At 42.9% G+C, this 18,777-nt stretch overlaps 1 protein-coding gene across 6 annotated transcripts in view; it reads right to left on the bottom strand.

The window, feature by feature from the left end:
- HECTD1 (HECT domain E3 ubiquitin protein ligase 1) overlaps positions 1-18,777 on the bottom strand; it is a 75,160-nt gene that overhangs the window by 39,766 nt on the left and 16,617 nt on the right. For 4 of the 6 annotated variants that reach the window (XM_060261425.1, XM_060261429.1, XM_060261430.1 and 1 more), the window contains exons 3-12: positions 13,662-13,896; positions 10,767-10,994; positions 9,544-9,825; positions 9,069-9,357; positions 8,511-8,587; positions 8,307-8,405; positions 7,614-7,728; positions 5,310-5,484; positions 842-980; positions 234-404 (exon numbers count right to left, since the gene is read on the bottom strand). In XM_060261425.1, the coding sequence (XP_060117408.1) occupies positions 234-404; positions 842-980; positions 5,310-5,484; positions 7,614-7,728; positions 8,307-8,405; positions 8,511-8,587; positions 9,069-9,357; positions 9,544-9,825; positions 10,767-10,994; positions 13,662-13,896 (1,810 nt within the window). The remainder of the gene's footprint in view (positions 1-233; positions 405-841; positions 981-5,309; positions 5,485-7,613; positions 7,729-8,306; positions 8,406-8,510; positions 8,588-9,068; positions 9,358-9,543; positions 9,826-10,766; positions 10,995-13,661; positions 13,897-18,777) is intronic. The other 2 variants (XM_060261426.1, XM_060261428.1) reach the window with 1 other exon arrangement.

Below are 18,777 nucleotides of genomic sequence, written 5' to 3'. Positions count from 1 at the left end.
TTTACCTCCTAATTTAAATCTTTATTAAAAATCTATCCCTGTGTAAGCAGCTTACCTGACAAGATCTAGAACTTCTCTAAATAATTAGCTTCAATCTATCTAGTATACTGCATAACCAAAACAACAATACATCATTCAAACTCGCAATAAATCCCTCACTAGAATGCATTGCACTTTTCACTCAAAACTTCAGACAGCTGATGGACAGAAGCAGGGAAGCAACCTGTACTTACTTTCTCAGGTTTAGATTCTTCTTCATTCTCATCATCAGAAGATGGTCCTGCCAGAGTTGACACTTTACTTATTACCCCAAGCCTAGCAAGCTGATCCAAAAAAAGGTCACCTCCTTTATCAACCAAATCTCTTATGATCTGCAACGCTAGTAAGTGGCCATCATCGTCATCCTGGGGAAAATTACAGAGAAGGCACTAATTCACTTTCTGACAAGCAGTTCACACTTAGGAGACATTGGCTATGCTACTAATCTGAAAAGCATTGAAGAGGTGTTCTCTTTGAACAACTCCTACACTATTTTGGGCTATTTGATGAGTTACATAGTAAAAGTCAGTGTTTTACACCCAGCATACAGGAAGCCCCAGCCAGCCTCGGCAGTGACAAACAATATGATACATGCACAACATGTTATTCAAAAGGTCCTTCTGTAAGTCCTCTTGCCTCAAGGGCTGCATCCATTTGAACAAACTCATAAACTAACAAGAAACTTATTAAACCCCGGGACAACTTGTTTCAATAATCCACATTTTTAATAATGTGAACAATCTAATAGATTCTGCAATGTATTTTCTAGTGTTTTATCACAAAAAATTGGAGGTCACAATACCTCTTGATCTAGAACTGTAGCAGTGATCTCCACCAGTACTGTAGGCAAATTGTGACCAGCATCAGAATCACAAACTTCTTTTAGTAAAGCTTCAGAACAAAAATGAATCATTTTTCTGATGAGAGCAAGACTTGCTTTCCTTTTAAAGACAGAAAAACACTATTGTTACTAAAGTGAACCAGGAACACTCAGAAGAGAGCAGTTTTTGCACTAATGTGCTCAACTACATCTCATCACGTTCAGTCTATTATCATCTCCAGAGATCAAACGTTTTTGGTTATGCTCAAACTGTACAGTGATACAAGTCACTGACATAGGCTGAAGCCCTGCTGCACTCCGTTCTGCTGCTGCCATACCCAAATTGTGTGTAATGTATGTAACTGACTATCAACAATGAATGTGCCCTGTGAAAAAATGTCATGTAGCAGTGCCAGGGCAAAAGACACTCTTACCTGTAGCATGGCAGGAATCTGTTCTAGTCCCCTCCCTCCCCACATGCTTAACAACTCCAGGAAGTAACTTGCCAATCAGACACGAGGTTCTTATTTTTTTAATGATATACCATTTTCAAACAACCTAAGTCTAGAGATGGCAAAGAGAATCTAGTAGAAAACACCACCATCACTACAACATAAATGCAATATTTAGTTTAAAAGACAGGTAAAGATGCATTTCACTAAGAGAGCCTTGTTAATTTATTTTTATATATCTGATTTTAGACTGCCCTCCCTGCCAATATTATTTTGATACAATTCAAAAAAATCTGTAACTGCCAAAAGATGGCAATAAAAATCCAGGAAAGCCAACCACTCACGGCGGGGGCAGAGGTGGATGGAGGACAGAAGTGCCAGATAATACAGAGACAGACATCACTGTCCTCAACCAAATGCCTGCTGGAACATCTCTGCCTTACAGGCCCTGCAGAACTGCTTCACATCCTGTAGGGCTCCGATGTTATTTTACAGAGAGTTCCACCACCTTGGAGCCAAGTAAGAAAATGTCCTGGCTCTGGTTGAGGACAGCCCAGGGATCGCCAGTAGATTTTAGTCTACCAAGCATATCACTCTTCTGGGGTATATAACAATACTTTTTTTTATTTGTATATACAGGCTGTCCTAAAGGTATACAGGTCCCAGACAGTTCAGGGCCTTAAAGGTCAACACCAGAACCTTGAACTGGATCTGATACTCCACTGGAAGCCATTGTGGCTCAAATAGCACAGGGTGAATACATGCTGTTCGCCAGGTGCCCATAAGGACCTGCACCACTGTATTCTGCACCAGATGGAGTGTCTAGGTCAGCCTCAAGGGCAGGCCCACGTAGAGTGAGTTACAGTGATCCAACCAGGAGGTGACTGTTGCCCGGATTACAGTGGCTAGGTCTGGGCAAGACAGATAAGCAGCTAGTTGCCTGGCCCGGCACAGTTGAAAAAAATGCAAGCCTGGGCAACATTTCTGACCTGGGCCTCTGCTGATATGAAGACATCCAGCATCACACCCAGCCTCTTGATAGTTGGTTTGAGTCTCAAAGGCATGCCATCCAGCTGCGAGGTGGCACCCCAGACCAGAATCCCCATGACCCAGCCACAGAGCATCCATTTTAGAAGAATTCGGTCTCAGCTGGCTCTGCTTTAGCCATCCCACCACAGTTCCCAGACCCCTAGCCAAATTTGCTGGGGCAGTTCTGGCTGGACACCCATCAACAGATAGAGCTGGATATCATCAGCATACTGGTGACAACCCAGCCCAAAACTCTGCACCAGCCAGCCAAGGGAACACACCATGATATTAAACAACATCATGGAGAAGATGGTTCCCTGGGGAATCCCACACACTAAGGCTACTTAGATAACACCCTCTCACCCAGTGCCACCCTCTGTCCGCGATCTTGGAGAAAGCTGTTCACACTTTAGTTGGTTTCCTTGGAGAACGGAGGTAAGCCACTTCAAGGCTACCCCCCTGGACTCCTATGTTAGCAAGGCTGTAGATCAAAAGATCATGATTAACCATGTTGAATGCTGCTGTAGGATCTAATAACAGTAAAACTGCTGACCCATCTCGATCCAGCTATCTGTGCAGCTCATCTGTGAGGGCAACCAGAGCCATCTCCATCCCATGGGAGGACTGGAATGTGTCCAGGGCTGATGTGTCATCCAGGAAACTCTGGAAGTGCTCAGCAATCACTCTTTCCATTAACTTACCCAGAAACGAAAGAATCGAGACTAGGCAGTAATTGGAAGGATCTAAGGATCCATGGTTGGTTTCTTTAAGAGCGATACAACCACTCAAGCCAAGTCTCCTTCAAGCCAACTGGATAGTCCCTTGAATCCAGGGACCTTTATTTTCTTGCCATTAGGCTTTCTCCAGCCACAAGGGGCATGGTCAGCCTAATAGCATCCAGAATCCTGTCAGCATCAGCTGGGAGAGATGGCTGAAGCTATCAACAACTGAATCCAAAGACAACCAAGGGGCCTCCAATTCATTTACTATATCAAACCTGGCTGAGAAGTCGCAACAGAGCAACAAGACTTCATCTGCAAAAAAGCTTGTAAATGCCTCACAGCTAATATTCGAATTTCTAATACTTTCTCAGTGAGAGAAGTTTACTAATTATGCTAAACCAAGGGTGTCCAAATGTCTGGCCCATGGGCCAGAACCAGCCTGCTCAGGGCTTTAATCAGGCCTGCAGGGCTCTTTTCTCCCCTCTCCTCCCCCTCCTGTCCTCACCGTTTGAATCTCCACGGCTGACAAAGTTCCCTGCTCTTTTAGTTTCCTGCCTTTTCTACCTTCTCTTTGTAGGCTGCAGCCGGAAGCAAAGCTACAAGGAAAACATGGAATGGGTTTTCTATTAAGGTCTCTGTGCCCAGATAGATAGGGTCCAGAGACCTTAATAGAAAACCCATTCCACGTTTTCTCCTTGCAACTCTGTCTGTGCTACAATGTGTTTCAATGGTGTGTTCACTTGCAGCGTTCCTACATAGACAGCTGAAACACATGTTTCCTGGAACATAAGAGAAGCCATGTTAGATCAGGCCAATGGCCCATCCAGTCCAACACTCTGTGTCACACAGTGGCAAAAAAAAATGTATGTATATATATATATATATATACACACACTGTGGCTAATAGCCACTGATGGACCTCTGCTCCATATTTTTATCTAAACCCCTCTTGAAGGTGGCTATGCTTGTGGCCACCACCACCTCCTGTGGCAGTGAATTCCACATGTTAATCACCCTTTGGGTGAAGAAGTACTTCCTTTTATCCGTTTTAACCTCTCTGCTCAGCATTTTCATCGAATGCCCACAAGTTCTTGTATTGTGAGAAAGGGAGAAAAGTACTTATTTCTCTACTTTCTCCATCCCATGCATTATCTTGTAAACCTCTATCATGTCACCCCGCAGTCGACGTTTCTCCAAGCTAGAGTCCCAAGCGTTTCAACCTTTCTTCATAGGGAAAGTGTTCCAGCCCTTTAATCATTCCAGTTGCCCTTTTCTGGACTTTCTCCAATGCTATAATATCCTTTTTGAGGTGCGGTGACCAGAACTGCACACAGTACTCCAAATGAGACCCCTCCATCGATTTATACAGGGGCATTATGATACTGACTGATTTGTTTTGAATTCCCTTCCTAATAATTCCTAGCATAGCATTGGCCTTTTTTATTGCAAACGCACACTGTCTTGACATTTTCAGTGAGTTATTTACCACGACCCCAAGATCTCTCTCTTGGTCAGTCTCTGCCAGTTCATACCCCATCAACTTGTATTTGTAGCTGGGATTCTTGGCCCCAATGTGCATTACTTTGCACTTGGCCACATTGAACCGCATCTGCCACGTTGACGCCCACTCACCCAGCCTGGAGTTGTGTCCTTGCAAATAAAGGGCTGATGCTTTGAGCCAGCTTGTCTCTGCTGACCTCACCTAGTGAGTACTCTAACCTGGGAATCCACAGCCAAAGGGGGATAATTACACTGGAGAGCCATTACTAATATGAGTAGGCTTGGGGCGGGGGAGGGGGAGAAGATTGCAGTGCCATTTCATTGTTTTCTCAGGCTCAGAGCATTTTATATTTTTAGTTTCTGCTGTGATCCTTGTGTTTTTTCTTGATGTTTTATTTTTAAAATTGCATTGCCAAATCTCACTATTCCCCCACTTTTCCATTTTAAACAAAATATTGCAAGAGTTTTAAGCATCTCTGTATTTTAAGTTAAAATATAATGTTTAATACTGTTTGTCTGTGTCCTTTCCAAAGTTTATATCTCCAATACCTCACATTACATTTTATGACACACATGGCCCAGTCTCACAAAGTCCCAATTCAGCATACATAAATCACTGCATGGCATGCTTCATTAATTTTTAAACAATCTTATTAGATTAACCATCCAATAATTATCTCTCTCCCACCTGTCCTACTTCTCATCAATCACATGTCTCATTCAATGGAACCTTGACAGTATTCTTACCTTATTGAAGGCAGCATAGTTTGTTGAAATGTTTGAGCAAACACAGGCAACAATCTTTTCAAGTATATTGGAGCCATTTCTGGATCACCTTTGGGCTCATTTGATTCTTCCTCATCTTTGTTTGAATCTTTCTTTTTCTTTTCATCTCCTTTATTAACTGGACACATCCAGTCACCTGCAATTGGTTTAAAGTATTTACAATGAAAAATTTATTAAAGTATTTTTGGACAACAAAGATTATCTCTGAGACAATACACAAAATTTTCACTTTCTGAGGGAAGGGAATTGAATTGGATCATACTAACATTTCCAATCACTGCTTTTTCTTAAGTGGAAACACTAGTCAGTCACTGCATTGTGCTCAATCTGACTGCATACTGCCTGGTATTTGTGCTTGTGCAGTGCATAATACAAAGTGTACTTCAGTGTACACGCACACACATTCAAACTGGGATAGTGGCCTTCTTCAGTTAAATCATATCATGCCTCCGAATTGGACAACAGCACCTTGTCTTCTTTACACGGCAACAATGACTGACAATGAAAAATCATTATGATGCTACAGCAGCTCTTGAAAAACATTTTGTGGCACAAATGGAACTACATGAAATAAGATTTCTGTTCTACCACCAACCCAGTTCTTTCATCAGTTTCAGTTTTTTGTAAAACGTCTGTGAGTGGTTCACAGGAATAAGATATAGGCTTCCTTACAAAAAAAAAAAACCACCACTGTATTTCAGAGGCTGTTTACTACTATCCTGAAAGCACTCTATTAAGGAATTTTAGCATTTTCTCATCAAAATACCATTACTCACTGATAACAACCACAGAAGTTCTTATCCAGGCACCCAAATCAGAAGTAAAGCACCTGATCGTTATTCTTGTGGTTTCTTTTTTAAAAGTGTCTTATTTGTTCAACAAATGAAATGTCCGTTTTATGTACACATACCGTATTAATGCATGTGATGAAACAGGCTACAGATGTGGAAAGTTCACTGCTCTGTCAAGTTGCCTTAAAAAGTTCACCACAGCACTGTCTTCTATCTGCTTCAACAGGGCTACCATTTATCTCTTGTCTGTTCACTCATTGCTATCACATGCACATACAGCTTCATAAAGAGCTGGGGTTAGAAACTGTTCCCTATCAGGCTGTTCTCAATGCTTTGTTCATTCACCTTAAATCCTGTTGAGATTTATTTTCAGCAAACTGCACTACAGAGTAAAACAGTAATTTTCTGGAACTGAAACATGTGACTATCACTGCTAAATGAGGAATAGGCTTTCCTTGACTATTTTAGCTTTGAAACGGGAAAACAATGAACTTTTTCACACAGCCTATGTATTCCGGTATGGAAGCTGGTCAGTTACTGAACAGTAACGGGTTTCTGCTGGCATTTCAGACAGACCCGACTCAGTAACTGGCTGCTACCGGAATACTGTCACCTTTTCACACAGTCCCGCGGCTGTCCAGGTAGTGAGGCATGCCTGAGGCGTTACTAACAAAGAGCAGCTTCTTCCAGTTTTCAACCCCTCCTTCCAGGTTGAAATCGGTATGGGGCGCTGTGTGAAATGTCCAGTATCTAATCCGGGAGCAGTTTTCGCACCCTTTTTGGCCTGCCGGCGTATGATCTCTGTTTTGTTTTGTTTTTTTGGAACGTCGGGCTAAGATCGCTATAGCGACATATCACAACAGCATCACCATAGGGATGCCTGGGTTCCATTAAGATGCCAGAGATCGCCGCCACTGAAACTTGGTAACTTATCTCAATGGAGCCTAGCCATCTCTATGGTGGTGCTGTTGTGATATGTCGCTATAGCGATCTTTGCCCGACATTCCAAAAAAAAAAAAAAATTAGTCAGAGATCGCACGCCGGCAGGCGAAAACGGCTGGCGCTGGTGGAAGCGAGATAAAAGCGGAACAGTGTGAAATGGCTTGCTTCAATCACGGAACCCTACCAGGAAAAAAAACATGTGTCTGAAAACTCCCATCCCTGTCTCGGATTACTGCAAGACGACACAATACCGACTCCCTTCCGGTTTCTACCGGTAAGTGTGAAAAGGCCCAATGTAACAGAGACCTTGCAGCAAAACTTTTTAAATTCACTTTGATCACACTAACTTATAAAGAGAACTTTCAATTGAAGAATGAGAGAAACTAAGAATTCATTTCAGCAAATTTAGCAGCTCAATTCCTTCTTAGCGCATTACTTGGTCATCACTGAGCCAACTCTCAATTCTACAGTGTTAAGAGTAGAATAAGGTCATTCATTTAAATAAAGCAGGCCAACATCTATTTAAACTAACCTGGAGACTGAAGAATAGCCACTACTTCACTGTGCCCCCTTTCCCGAGCCTTGTCCAAAGGTGTCTTTCCATCTTCATCTCTCAAATCTGGATTGGCACCATGTCGCAGGAGAGTCTTTAAAAAAAATAATACTATGAAAATCATTATATTTATTAAGTGTAAGGCTACTGGGCAGGAGAAGATAGGGAAGACAAGAGGATAAGTTTGCCTCTATGAATTTTTTGATCACAGATACCAAGTTTGTGAGCCAGATATAAAAGTTTTATAGGACCACCCAAGCAATTACTCATAAATTTAGCACACTTAGTACAAGTTCAGTTCAACAAACAGATTTACTTATTATTTCTACTCTGTATGAAAACAGCTGACAGAATTTGTGTCAATTTCAAAATGCATCTCTGCAGAAACAGTAGTAAGAATGTATCCCATCCAAACTTGTATCCCATTCCAGCTGCCCTGAGCTTGCTTCGCTGGGGAGGGCAGGATATAAATAAACTAAACTAAACTAAACTATACCTTTGGGGCGGGTTTAATCCAATGAAAAGGCCAGAAAGGGCAAAGGAGAAAGTGTTTGTAGAGAAGTTTTTTGTTTCATTTGAACACTACCCTGCAAGTTAGTGAAAACTGTGGTAACTTGTTATTTTTTTCTTTTTATTCAAAATTTAAAAAATGAAAAGTTAACAAAAATGCACCTTTGCTACTTGAGGTCTTCCAAAGCATGCAGCATAATGTAAAGATGATGACCTTTGACCCCTATTAACATCAGCGCCCCTTTCACAGAGAAATTCAACCTGTTTACAAAAGCAACAGAGGACACAGACAGAAGAGGAATAGTTTTTATTTGCATGGTTTCTTTTCCACAGAAGATCAAGGCAATTATTAATTTATTTGCTTACCATTTCCTGAGTTCCAAAAGCTGATGCCCAATTTAAGAGAGTTTGCCCGACATCATCCATAAAATTTACTTCAAAAGCTACACCAAGTGGGGGGCAGGGAGAGAAAGAGATTTAAAAGTTATCTATTTTTGCAACCAAGTTACCAGAACATAAAGGATGGGATAAATCTCAGTACACTATGTGGCAAATTAATCAGACCATTTAACATCTTTATTTGTACATGGACATCATTCATGGTTAATGGTTCACATGAAATGGTAAATCATGGGCGCTGCTGCTATATAAACAAGCCTGGGAACTCTTGTGTTCACAGAATGCCCTCCCATCCCCTGGTGGAACTCTGGTTTTCACTAGTTGGTTGCGTGCAAGGGCAGAAGAGAGTATAGCAGCCTAAAGATCACTCATGTAATAACAAACCATGACTTGTTTGTAAACCATACCTTGTGCATCATTTTGAACACCATGACTATCCATTCACTCTTATACTTGGACAGAATGAAAGTATGTGTTAGGATATCAACTACTATTCACTGTACAAAACTAAACTCTTATGCCTACCTCCTGTATCTATAGCATCTATTAGCGCATCAGTATCTTTGCTGCGGATGCAGTCTATCAGCTGCCGATGAGAACGCTCCCCAGTGCTGTCCAGCCTACGTAATCCTGGGATTCTCCCTGTAGATCCAGCACTAGACTTTGGCAGGGCTTTTCGTCCTTCAAATAGTAGCACCAAAAGAAGATCTACCAAACGCATGGTATCTAGTACACACCTTTCATCACCCTGCAATGCACTCTCTATAGAATCTGGAAGCTCAGATCTTAGGAGATCCTGGAAATAATTAAAAGTCTGAACAATAAAAATATACAGAACTTTAGACAAGCCAATGAGAAAGGGATTTCACATCCATATGAAAATGCTGAATTTTAACAGATTCAAATCTAGTAAAAAAATTAGCAACAAACTATATAATATTATAAGGATTTTAAAAAGTGGAATTACAAGATGACAAAATGGTGACAAAGAAATTCTTACATGGGTTACTACTGGAGAGCCTCTGCAGAGTGTTGATAACAGGCTCACAATAGTAGACACCTGATTACTCAGTTTAGAGTCTGCAGCTGCGGATGGTGCTCCTGTGCTACTCCGGCCAGGTTTGCATGCTGAAGATGGTCCTGAAACTGTGCCACCTGCTGCAGCCATGCGTGATAACAGCTCCTCAGTAAGTCCATGTTTTGCTAATGGTGCTGGATCTACTCCACGGCGTGTAAATCGATCAGCTAGTGAAGCAAAACACCGCAGTGCACCATCTGAAACCTGAAGAAGACAACTGCTAATGTACTTAAAATTGTTCATTCAGTACAACACCTGATCAGCCACAATTGTTATGGACAGACACACAAGAAAATGGAGTTCTAGATGTAGCCCTTGTTGCAGCATTTTCTGAACTATGTATGGACTGATCTCTCTAAAAGAGAGCCAGCTTCATGTTAAAGTAACATGGCATCATAAAAACTAACAGATTTACTGTGCACTGGATTAAAACTTTTCACCTACATGAAATATTTACATCATCTGTCTCTCACAGGCAAAGAAAGTGCAGGTCTGCACTCCCCAACCTGAAGCAACTACTCAACATCATAATAGTTAATACAAACATGTCAACTAGCCCTGAAACAAGCCATAGTGTCAACTCTGTCCCTGTATCTACAAAGGGGAAACTACCACATGACCCTATATCAACAGCATATCACTAAGGGCTCTATATCAACAGCATATCACTAAGGGCTCTTTCATCCATCTCACTTTATGTATACTAGCATGTGTATACTAGCATGACGCTATTTGTATTGATCAAAGCCAGACAGCCTCTATGGACACAAATAAAGACACAAATCTGAAATAGAAACGTTCAAAAATAACAAAAGGAACAGTTTAGTCTTCCTGAATATTGCAGACTACTCCATATTTCAGTGAAAAAATTCAAGATGGCCTCCAGCACAAAGCTACTATTGCACTGGAATTCAGATACATTTATATGTTAGATACTTTTGTTTTTAAAGCATCCATCCTAATAACTTTGTGACTACCCATAACACTAGACTACACTGGCTACTGGAAATATGCTGATATAGCATATCCACATGGTTTAGGTTTATAACAGATGTATCAGATTTGTTGGCAAGCTACATACAATGTTGCCATCCATGGCATTATATATATTACTATATATATTAAAATAATTCTGAATGATTTACCTGATGGTCTTCATGTTTTAACAAACTTGAGAGGGATTCAACACAGATCTCTAAAGAAGAATCCTGAGGTTCCATTTTTCCACAGAGTCTGGATACTACAGCCATAGCAGAATGCAGAGTATCTTTATGAACCAGATGTCCACTGTCTCGAATAAATGTCAATACACAGTTCAACCCTCCAGCTTCAAATACAGCACCAGACTCACGGGTACAGATGAGCTCCAATACCTAGTTATTGGATGAAGTAATAATTTCTTTTTAAATCACACAAATAATAAAAGCAAGAACCATTTCTTCTTTTAAACCTAGTAGTTATCATTAGCTTTCCTTCTTAAATATCTTTTAAAAAGCGGGGAGACATGATAGAGGTTTACAAGATAATGCATGGGATGGAGAAAGTAGAGAAAGAAGTACTTTTCTCCCTTTCCCACAATACAAGAACTCATGGGCATTCAATGAAATTGCTGAGCAGTCAGATTAAAACAGATAAAAGGAAGCACTTCTTCACCCAAAGGGTGATTAACATGTGGAATTCACTGCCACAGGAGGTGGTGGCGGCTACAAGCATAGACAGCTTCAAGAGGGGGTTAGATAAAAATATGGAGCAGAGGTCCATCAGTAGCTATTAGCTACAGTGTGTATGTGTGTGTGTGTGTGTATATACACCGTATTTTTCAGTCCATAAGACGCTCCGGACCATAGGACGCACCTTCCTCCTGGGGGGCGATCCGCTGCCTCCGCCTCCGATCCCGGCGCTTCCCCCATGCCTGCCTGCCTGCAGCTCTGCTTCCAGCAAGCACTGGGATCGCTCCACACTGCCCCCACCGCAAACCCAGCGCTTTGTGAGCGCCGGCTGCGGAGGGGGCAGCGTGCTTCCTCCGTGCCTGTCTGCCTGGCTCCAGCTCTGACGCTTACAGCAAGCGCCAGGATCGCTCCCTCCGCCAGGATGCTTAAAGCAAACACCGGGATCGGAGGGCGAAGGGAGCGATCCTGGCACTTGCTGTAAGCGTCAGAGCTGGAGCCAGGCAGACAGGCACGGAGGAAGCACGCTGCCCCCTCCGCAGCTGGCGCTCGCGAAGCACTGGGTTTGCGGTGGGGGCAGCGTGGAGCGATCCCAGCGCTTGCTGGAAGCAGAGCTGGAGCCAGGCAGGCAGGCACGGGGGAAGCGCCGGGATCGGAGGCGGAGGCAGCAGATCGCCCCCCCCCCCGGAGGAAGGTACGTCCTATCGTCCCTTCGCTCCATAAGACGCACACACTTCCCCCCCCACACTTTTTTTGGGGGGGGAAAGTGCATCTTATGGTCCGATAAATACGGTATATATTTTTTGGGCACTGTGTGACACAGAGTGTTGGACTGGATGAGCCACTGGCCTGATCCAACATGGCTTCTCTTATGTTCTTATCTGTGATATAACATCTGCTTTTGAGCACAAGGAAATTCATTTTATACAACAAAACACAGATCTCTCTTTCTCACTCACACACACACACACACACACACATAGAACAGACAAAAACAACTAATGATTAGGCCATTGTATGAAACTGTCAAAATGAAATAATAGATTCTCTCCAAACAGGAAAGATGATAAAACCATGAGTTGGTGGAAGGGGAAATCTTACCAGAGTATGAAAAACCAGGGTGTCAAAAAGCCCACCTAATGCTCACTACCACTGACACATCCAAATTATTTCAGGCCTCAAGACAAGTGACCAATTCAATACATTTCTGAACTACTGTGAAACAGATAAGAGCCAGTTTGGTGTAGTGGTTAAGTGTGCGGTCTCTTATCTGGGAGAACCGGGTTTGATTCCCCACTCCTCCACTTGCACCTGCTGGCATGGCCTTGGGTCAGCCAGAGCTCTGGCAGAGGTTGTCCTTGAAAGGGCAGCTGCTGTGAGAGCCCTCTCCAGCCCCACCCACCTCACAGGGTTCTGTTGTGGGGGAGGAAGGTAAAGGAGATTGTAAGCCGCTCTGAGACTCTTCGGAGTAGAGGGCGGGATATAAATCCAATATCTTCTTCTTCTTCATCTTCATAAGTGGCTTAGATGCCACCAAAAAAAGATGAATGGAAGGATTTCTTTTGGTTATGAATGATTCTCTTCTATCTTCCAGTGCAGATCAAAATGCCCCTTCAAATGCTGCTCCTGGGGGAAGGAGGACTCCCATCCAGAACAGTAGAAGGAGCAGTCAGAAGGAGGGGGGAACTGGCAAAAATTGCCCCTACTTTTGCTAACAGAAATGTTAGGAAGAATCAACCCTTTGTTTCTAGGGCCCATAGCTCACTGGTAGAACATATGCTCATTATGCCGAATGCCCCAGGTTCTATCCCTGGCATCTTCAGTTGAAACGATAAGGTAGTAAATGACAACCAATATTTCTATCCTGGAGAGCCACTGCTAGGCTGAGTGGAGAATACTGACCTTCATGGAACAATGTCCTGATTCAGCATACAGTAGCTTTATATGTGAACTTAATTTGCAAAACCCTAAGTTGCAAACCAGATATGTCAGCATGGAACCTATGTAGAGATCTCCCATTGGCTTTTAAAAGCAGCTGCAAATGTCTCTGATTCTGGCTGAACACATGGAAAGTGCTATACTGATAACCACCTTCACGGGGAGGGGGAAACTTCATGTGTGAAAATGGATCCTGCTTTGCATACTTTGTTATATAAACAGTGTGTTCTGCTTAGGCATCTGCTTCAGGCTATCTAGGGATAAGTGCACAAGTGTGTGTTGCTTTTCTGGCACAAGTTTTGCTATTTTTATTTTGTTAAGATTTCAAATTCAAAGGCAGTAAATTCTGGTCTCATGATCACACCACTATTACAACCTCACTTGATATTCATGAAGTTTTCTGTTCTGCAGCTAATGTAAATTATTACAATATACCTTCACACACTGCTCAGCCAAGTCTCTGCTGGTTCTGTTGTTAAGCTCAACAACTACTAAGCGATTACAAAGTGCTTTGATAGCACCATCTACTCCCACAATCCGTCGGGTGCATTCTGCTGATACATCCAAATAATAAGTTATGGCGCGTGCTGTTACTTCTAATACATTGTCTGGAGCACTTTCATCAAGGAAAATTTTGCATAGTGCTGGCAAAAAAGTACGAGGTGGACACCTGTTGGAAGAGTGAGAGAAAAGCTCATTATCTATCAACTGCATATACATGCTTTCCATTGCACATAATTTCACATACATAGAAGTCACTAAGACTAGACTAATATCTAGATCAGGGTTCCCCAATATGGTATCCATGGGATGCCATGATGCCCACCAGCACCTTTCCTGGGGACCTGCCCAAGCATTCTTGGAAAATAAGTCTCCCGTGCAGGCCATCCCCACTGCCATGTGTTTTTTTTAACCAGCAACACCTATGAGGATCTGCACTGAATAACTGGGTAGGATGCTGTCTCCTTATACATTACCTCCCACCCCATCCCCCTCCATGAGGGGGCAGGGAGGAAGTCCTTTCTTCCTTCATAGGAGTCAGTCTGACTGTTTTGATGTCTGTTGCTTTCAGGAATGGGGGGGGGGAACCCTTTCCATGCAAGCCAGCTTTTGTTGCAGAAGCTGCCATTGCCAGGACAGAGAAGATTTTCCTTCTCTCTCCCAAGGAAGCTGGCAAGGTTGTTCTTGGCCAGGCCCTGCTGTCAGGAACAGGGGGGGAAACTTTTCCTCTGCTCTATAAGGTGGCTGGGCTGCTGGCACTGCAAAGAAAAGAAAAGAATCTTTCTTATTTTCTCCAGTGCAAGTTAGCTTGCTCTCTCCCCGGGTGCTGATGGGGATGAAAGAAGTGCCTTTCCATCAGGTTGCTAGCTTGAATGGAGTAGGGAGAGAAAAGCTAATGACAAAGAGTGGAGCTGGAAGCAGGCAAAAATATGGAGAAAGCTATGAGATGAACAGGGAGTGCAAACCCTTCTTTCAGCTCTTTTTTCCCCCCACCACTATTGGGCTTCCCCTTCTCTTGCCTTAGGTTTTCTTGTATGGGTTTGTTCTCCTCCCCCTTCTCTGTTTTTTTTTTATCCCTCCTCCAAGTTTCCTTTGTGTGCCTTGTGGTTCTTCTTTGTTGTTTTTTAAATTCCTATTCTGGGATGGAGAGATCTCTACCTTGAGCTTCCTCCCTGTGCATTTTTTGTGTTTCTTGCATATGTGTGATCTTCCACCCCCACTTGTAAATATAACCTACATTTGTGAGAGTTTATTGTATCATCTTCATCAGAGTACATCATAGTGCAGGCATGGTTTAAATTTTGGATGTTTATGGTGTAATGCTGACAGCCACCTTATATCTAAAAAGTGGTTTGCCTGTCCAAAACTGAAATGTCACTGTGAGAGCCAGTGTGGCGTAGCTGTTAAGAGTCTTGGACTAGTATCTGGGAAACCCAGGCTGAAATCCCCATTTGTGCCATGGAAACTCACTGGGTGACCTTAAGGCCACTCATACTCCCTCTTTCTAACCTATTTCACAGGGTTGTTGAACACAAAATGATGGAGAGGAGAATGATGTAAGCTGCTTAAGGTCCCCATTAGAGGAGAAAGATGGGATATAAATGAATTATTAATTAAATAAAAGTTCTCTGCAAAAGTAGGTACTCTTACAGATATGAGGATTAGGATAAATGCTTTGAATTTCACAACGAAATGTGAGAGAGAAAGTTTGACAATGTTTGCATAGATGCATAGATGCAAATAATCACCAAATTACAAATATACCACTGCATGAACAGAACAGGCATCCTATTGGGAAAACACAGGTAAAACCAACAAACCAGTTTGATCATTATCTCCCAATGCTACTGTCTTGGGGAAACTATACGAAATTTCCTTTACCTGTAACAAGCAGGTTTGTGATGCTGGCAGCCTAATTTAAATGATTAATCTTTAAGACATCACAAGATACTTAAATTGTAGCAGTCTAATATCTTTCTGGAATTCCAGTCTAATATCTTTCTGGAATTCCTTTACATGGTGACTTCTCCATGTACCATGGAATTTTATGCTCACCTTTCAGAACAGCATACACTACAGGGCTTGACAAATCCCAGGTACTAGGGCACCTAGAAATTTTATTGTGGTGCCTAGAATTTTAAGCCATCATTTATTCTAAGTGCCTCTCAATGATTTTCAGTAGAAGTACAAAGCTCACTTATGTATGGGATAAAGAAGCTTTTTGTTGCGATGACAACCACGGTTACTCCATATGTATTTATAAAGTACAACACCTTCGTTATAGCTTTTAAAAATGACAAGAAACTATTTATAATTAGGTTTTATGGTAGCAATAATTATAAAGTACAGTCAGTAAAAAACAAATCACTGAAGGCTGAAAAAGACTTTGGGGCGGCTTGTAGATGAAGATGACAACCATGTTGGATTTATACCCCACTCTTCACTTGGGAGTCTCAGAGTGGCTTTACAATCACCTTTCTCTTCCTCCACAACAGACACCCTGTGAAGTAGGTGGGGCTGAGAGAGCTCTGAGAGAACTGCTCTTGAGAAAACAGCTCTGAAAGAACTGTGACTGACCCAAGGTCACATCAGCAGCTGCACATGAAGGAGAATAAAACCTGGTTCTCCCAGATTAAAGTCCATGCCCTTAACCAATACACGAAACTTACTCTCTAAACCTGAAAGAACTACCATTAGGAACATTTACAAGCTGCACGGATATAAACCAACAGGCATAGATACTGAATTCAAATGAAATGATCTGTCATGGATTCAGGTGGGTAGAATAGCCATGCTGGACTGAAGCAACAGAACTAAGTTTGAGTCCAGTGGCCCCCAGAATTAAACTTCATTTGTCTTAAAGGTGCCACTGGTCTTAAACTTTGATTAGTCACTGATGGTCTGAGTCAACCTGGAAAAATATGAACCTTTATTGTTACTACCCTTCATAGTGTAATCAGCACTTTATGAAGCATAAATAAACATAAAATAAACAGATGTCTCTTGGGCAGAGAAGGAAAATATGGGTGGGAAAGGAAGGAAGTAGGTGAGAAAAGATACCAAAAGTAATCGAGAACTCTTCCTCAAAATGTAAATACATCCAAAGGACAACAAAAGCAACACTTACTAAGGCTCTTTTTACTGGTCTTATGGCTTTCCCAAAGAAGTATTAACTGAACAGTATCACTTCTAAGACTGCTGACTTCAAAGGACTCAGAAGGGTGCAACTCCATTTAGGACTGCACTTTAAGTTCATCAGCCTTAAGGGTGGGTCTTCATCGCTGACCTCCCCCAGAACATGCTGTAATACCTTTCTCCCAAATGCTGCATCTGCTGATGCCATGGAATGGATCTTATAATGCCTTATGAATGTAGACGGAGAGGACCAAGTAGCAGCTCTACACACCTCCTTGACTGAAGCCCGATTCAGCAGTGCCACGTTTGTGGAGGCACTCCTAAGTGAATGGGCAGTAATTCCTCTAGGAACCTGCAACCCTGATGCCCTATATGCTTCACTGATACAGGCCTTTAGAACTGCACTAATTGACGAAGTAGACATCTTATCTCCAGCTCTTGGAGGAGAGATGTTGATAAACATGTAGTCAGTTTTCCTAATTGACTCAGATCTTAGAATGAAAATCTTTAAGGCTCTGCGCACATCTAAGGTATGCCAAACTATCTCCTTTGGGTGTTTGGGTTGTGGACAAAAAGTGGGTAGGTAAATTTCTTGTGTGCGATGGAACCTAGAAACAGCCTTAGGAAGGAAGGAAGGAAGGAAGGATCCGTGCGCAGAACCACCTTTTCTTTGTGGAACACGCAAAGACCCGCCTTCACTGATAAGGCCCCCAGTTCCGAAACTTGACGTGCAGACGTTATGGCTACCAAGAAGAGTTTTCATTCACACCCATTTTAAGTCCACCTCTCGAAGAGGCTCAAATGGCTTCTTTGTAAGCGCTGATAAAACGGTATGGAGCTGCCAAGATGGAAAACGATGGACTGTCGGAGGAGACTTCAAATTCGCCCCCTGCAAAAATAACTGGATGTGTGGATGTTGGATAGCCTATACCCTCCAACGACCGGTAAGACGGTGGACAGGGCAGCTATCTGCCTTCTTAACGTAGCTGGTTTTAACCTGGACTCTAGGCCCTCCTGTAAGAACGCTAGTATCTCCGCAATGGAAGGGGTAAGCGAAGAAACCTTCTTCCTACGACACCATTGGACAAAAGCCTTCCAAGTTGTGTTGTATATACGAACAGTGGAAGGTCTTCTTGATGCTAGCATAGTGTCTGTCACCTCAGGTAAGTAGCCTAGACTTCTAAATGCTTCCCGCTCAATCTCCACACGGTCAAGTGAAACCACTCCGGGTCGGGGTGCCACACCGGACCCTGATGGAGCATGTCGGGAGATACTGGCAGCGACAGCGGAAGGTCTATTGATAGCTCTGTCAACATTGAGAACCATGGACGCCGTGGCCAATAGGGAGCTACCATGATGATTTCCGCCTGTAGAACTCTCACCCTCCGCAGAACTCGAGAAACCAGAGGGACCGGAGGAAACGCATACAAGAGACCTGGAGGCCATATGGCTGTCAAGGCATCTGTCTGTTCGGCTTCTGGATGGAAGAACCTCGTGAAATACCTTGGTAGCTTTGCGTTTGTGTCTGAAGCGAAAAGATCCACCTCTGGTTGACCCCAACGTTGGCATATGAGATCGAACATGCCTGTGCTGAGGGCCCACTCGCCTTCGCAAATTGCCTGTCTACTTAACCAGTCTGCCTGTATGTTGTCCTGGCCTCTGATGTGTTCCGCCCTTAGGGAGGCCAGATTCTTTGATGCTTCCCTGTGCAACTGCGAGGATCTGGAGCCCCCTTGGTTGCTCAGGTATGCCTTGGCTGTTATGTTGTCCGTTCTGACAAGAACGTGTTTCTGATACAATTGTGTCCTGAAGGCAACCAGAGCTAGACGAATGGCTCTGATTTCCAGGAGATTGATGGGAAGCAGACCCTTGGGTTGTGACCACCTGCCTTGGACTGGTTTGTCCTGAAGAGTGG

This window comes from Heteronotia binoei, chromosome 21 (genome assembly GCF_032191835.1).
Source record: "Heteronotia binoei isolate CCM8104 ecotype False Entrance Well chromosome 21, APGP_CSIRO_Hbin_v1, whole genome shotgun sequence".
In the NCBI taxonomy this organism is placed as follows: Eukaryota; Metazoa; Chordata; class Lepidosauria; order Squamata; family Gekkonidae; genus Heteronotia; species Heteronotia binoei.
The sequence above is the reverse complement of the archived record's forward strand: the minus strand, read 5'-3'. Positions and strand labels throughout refer to the sequence as shown.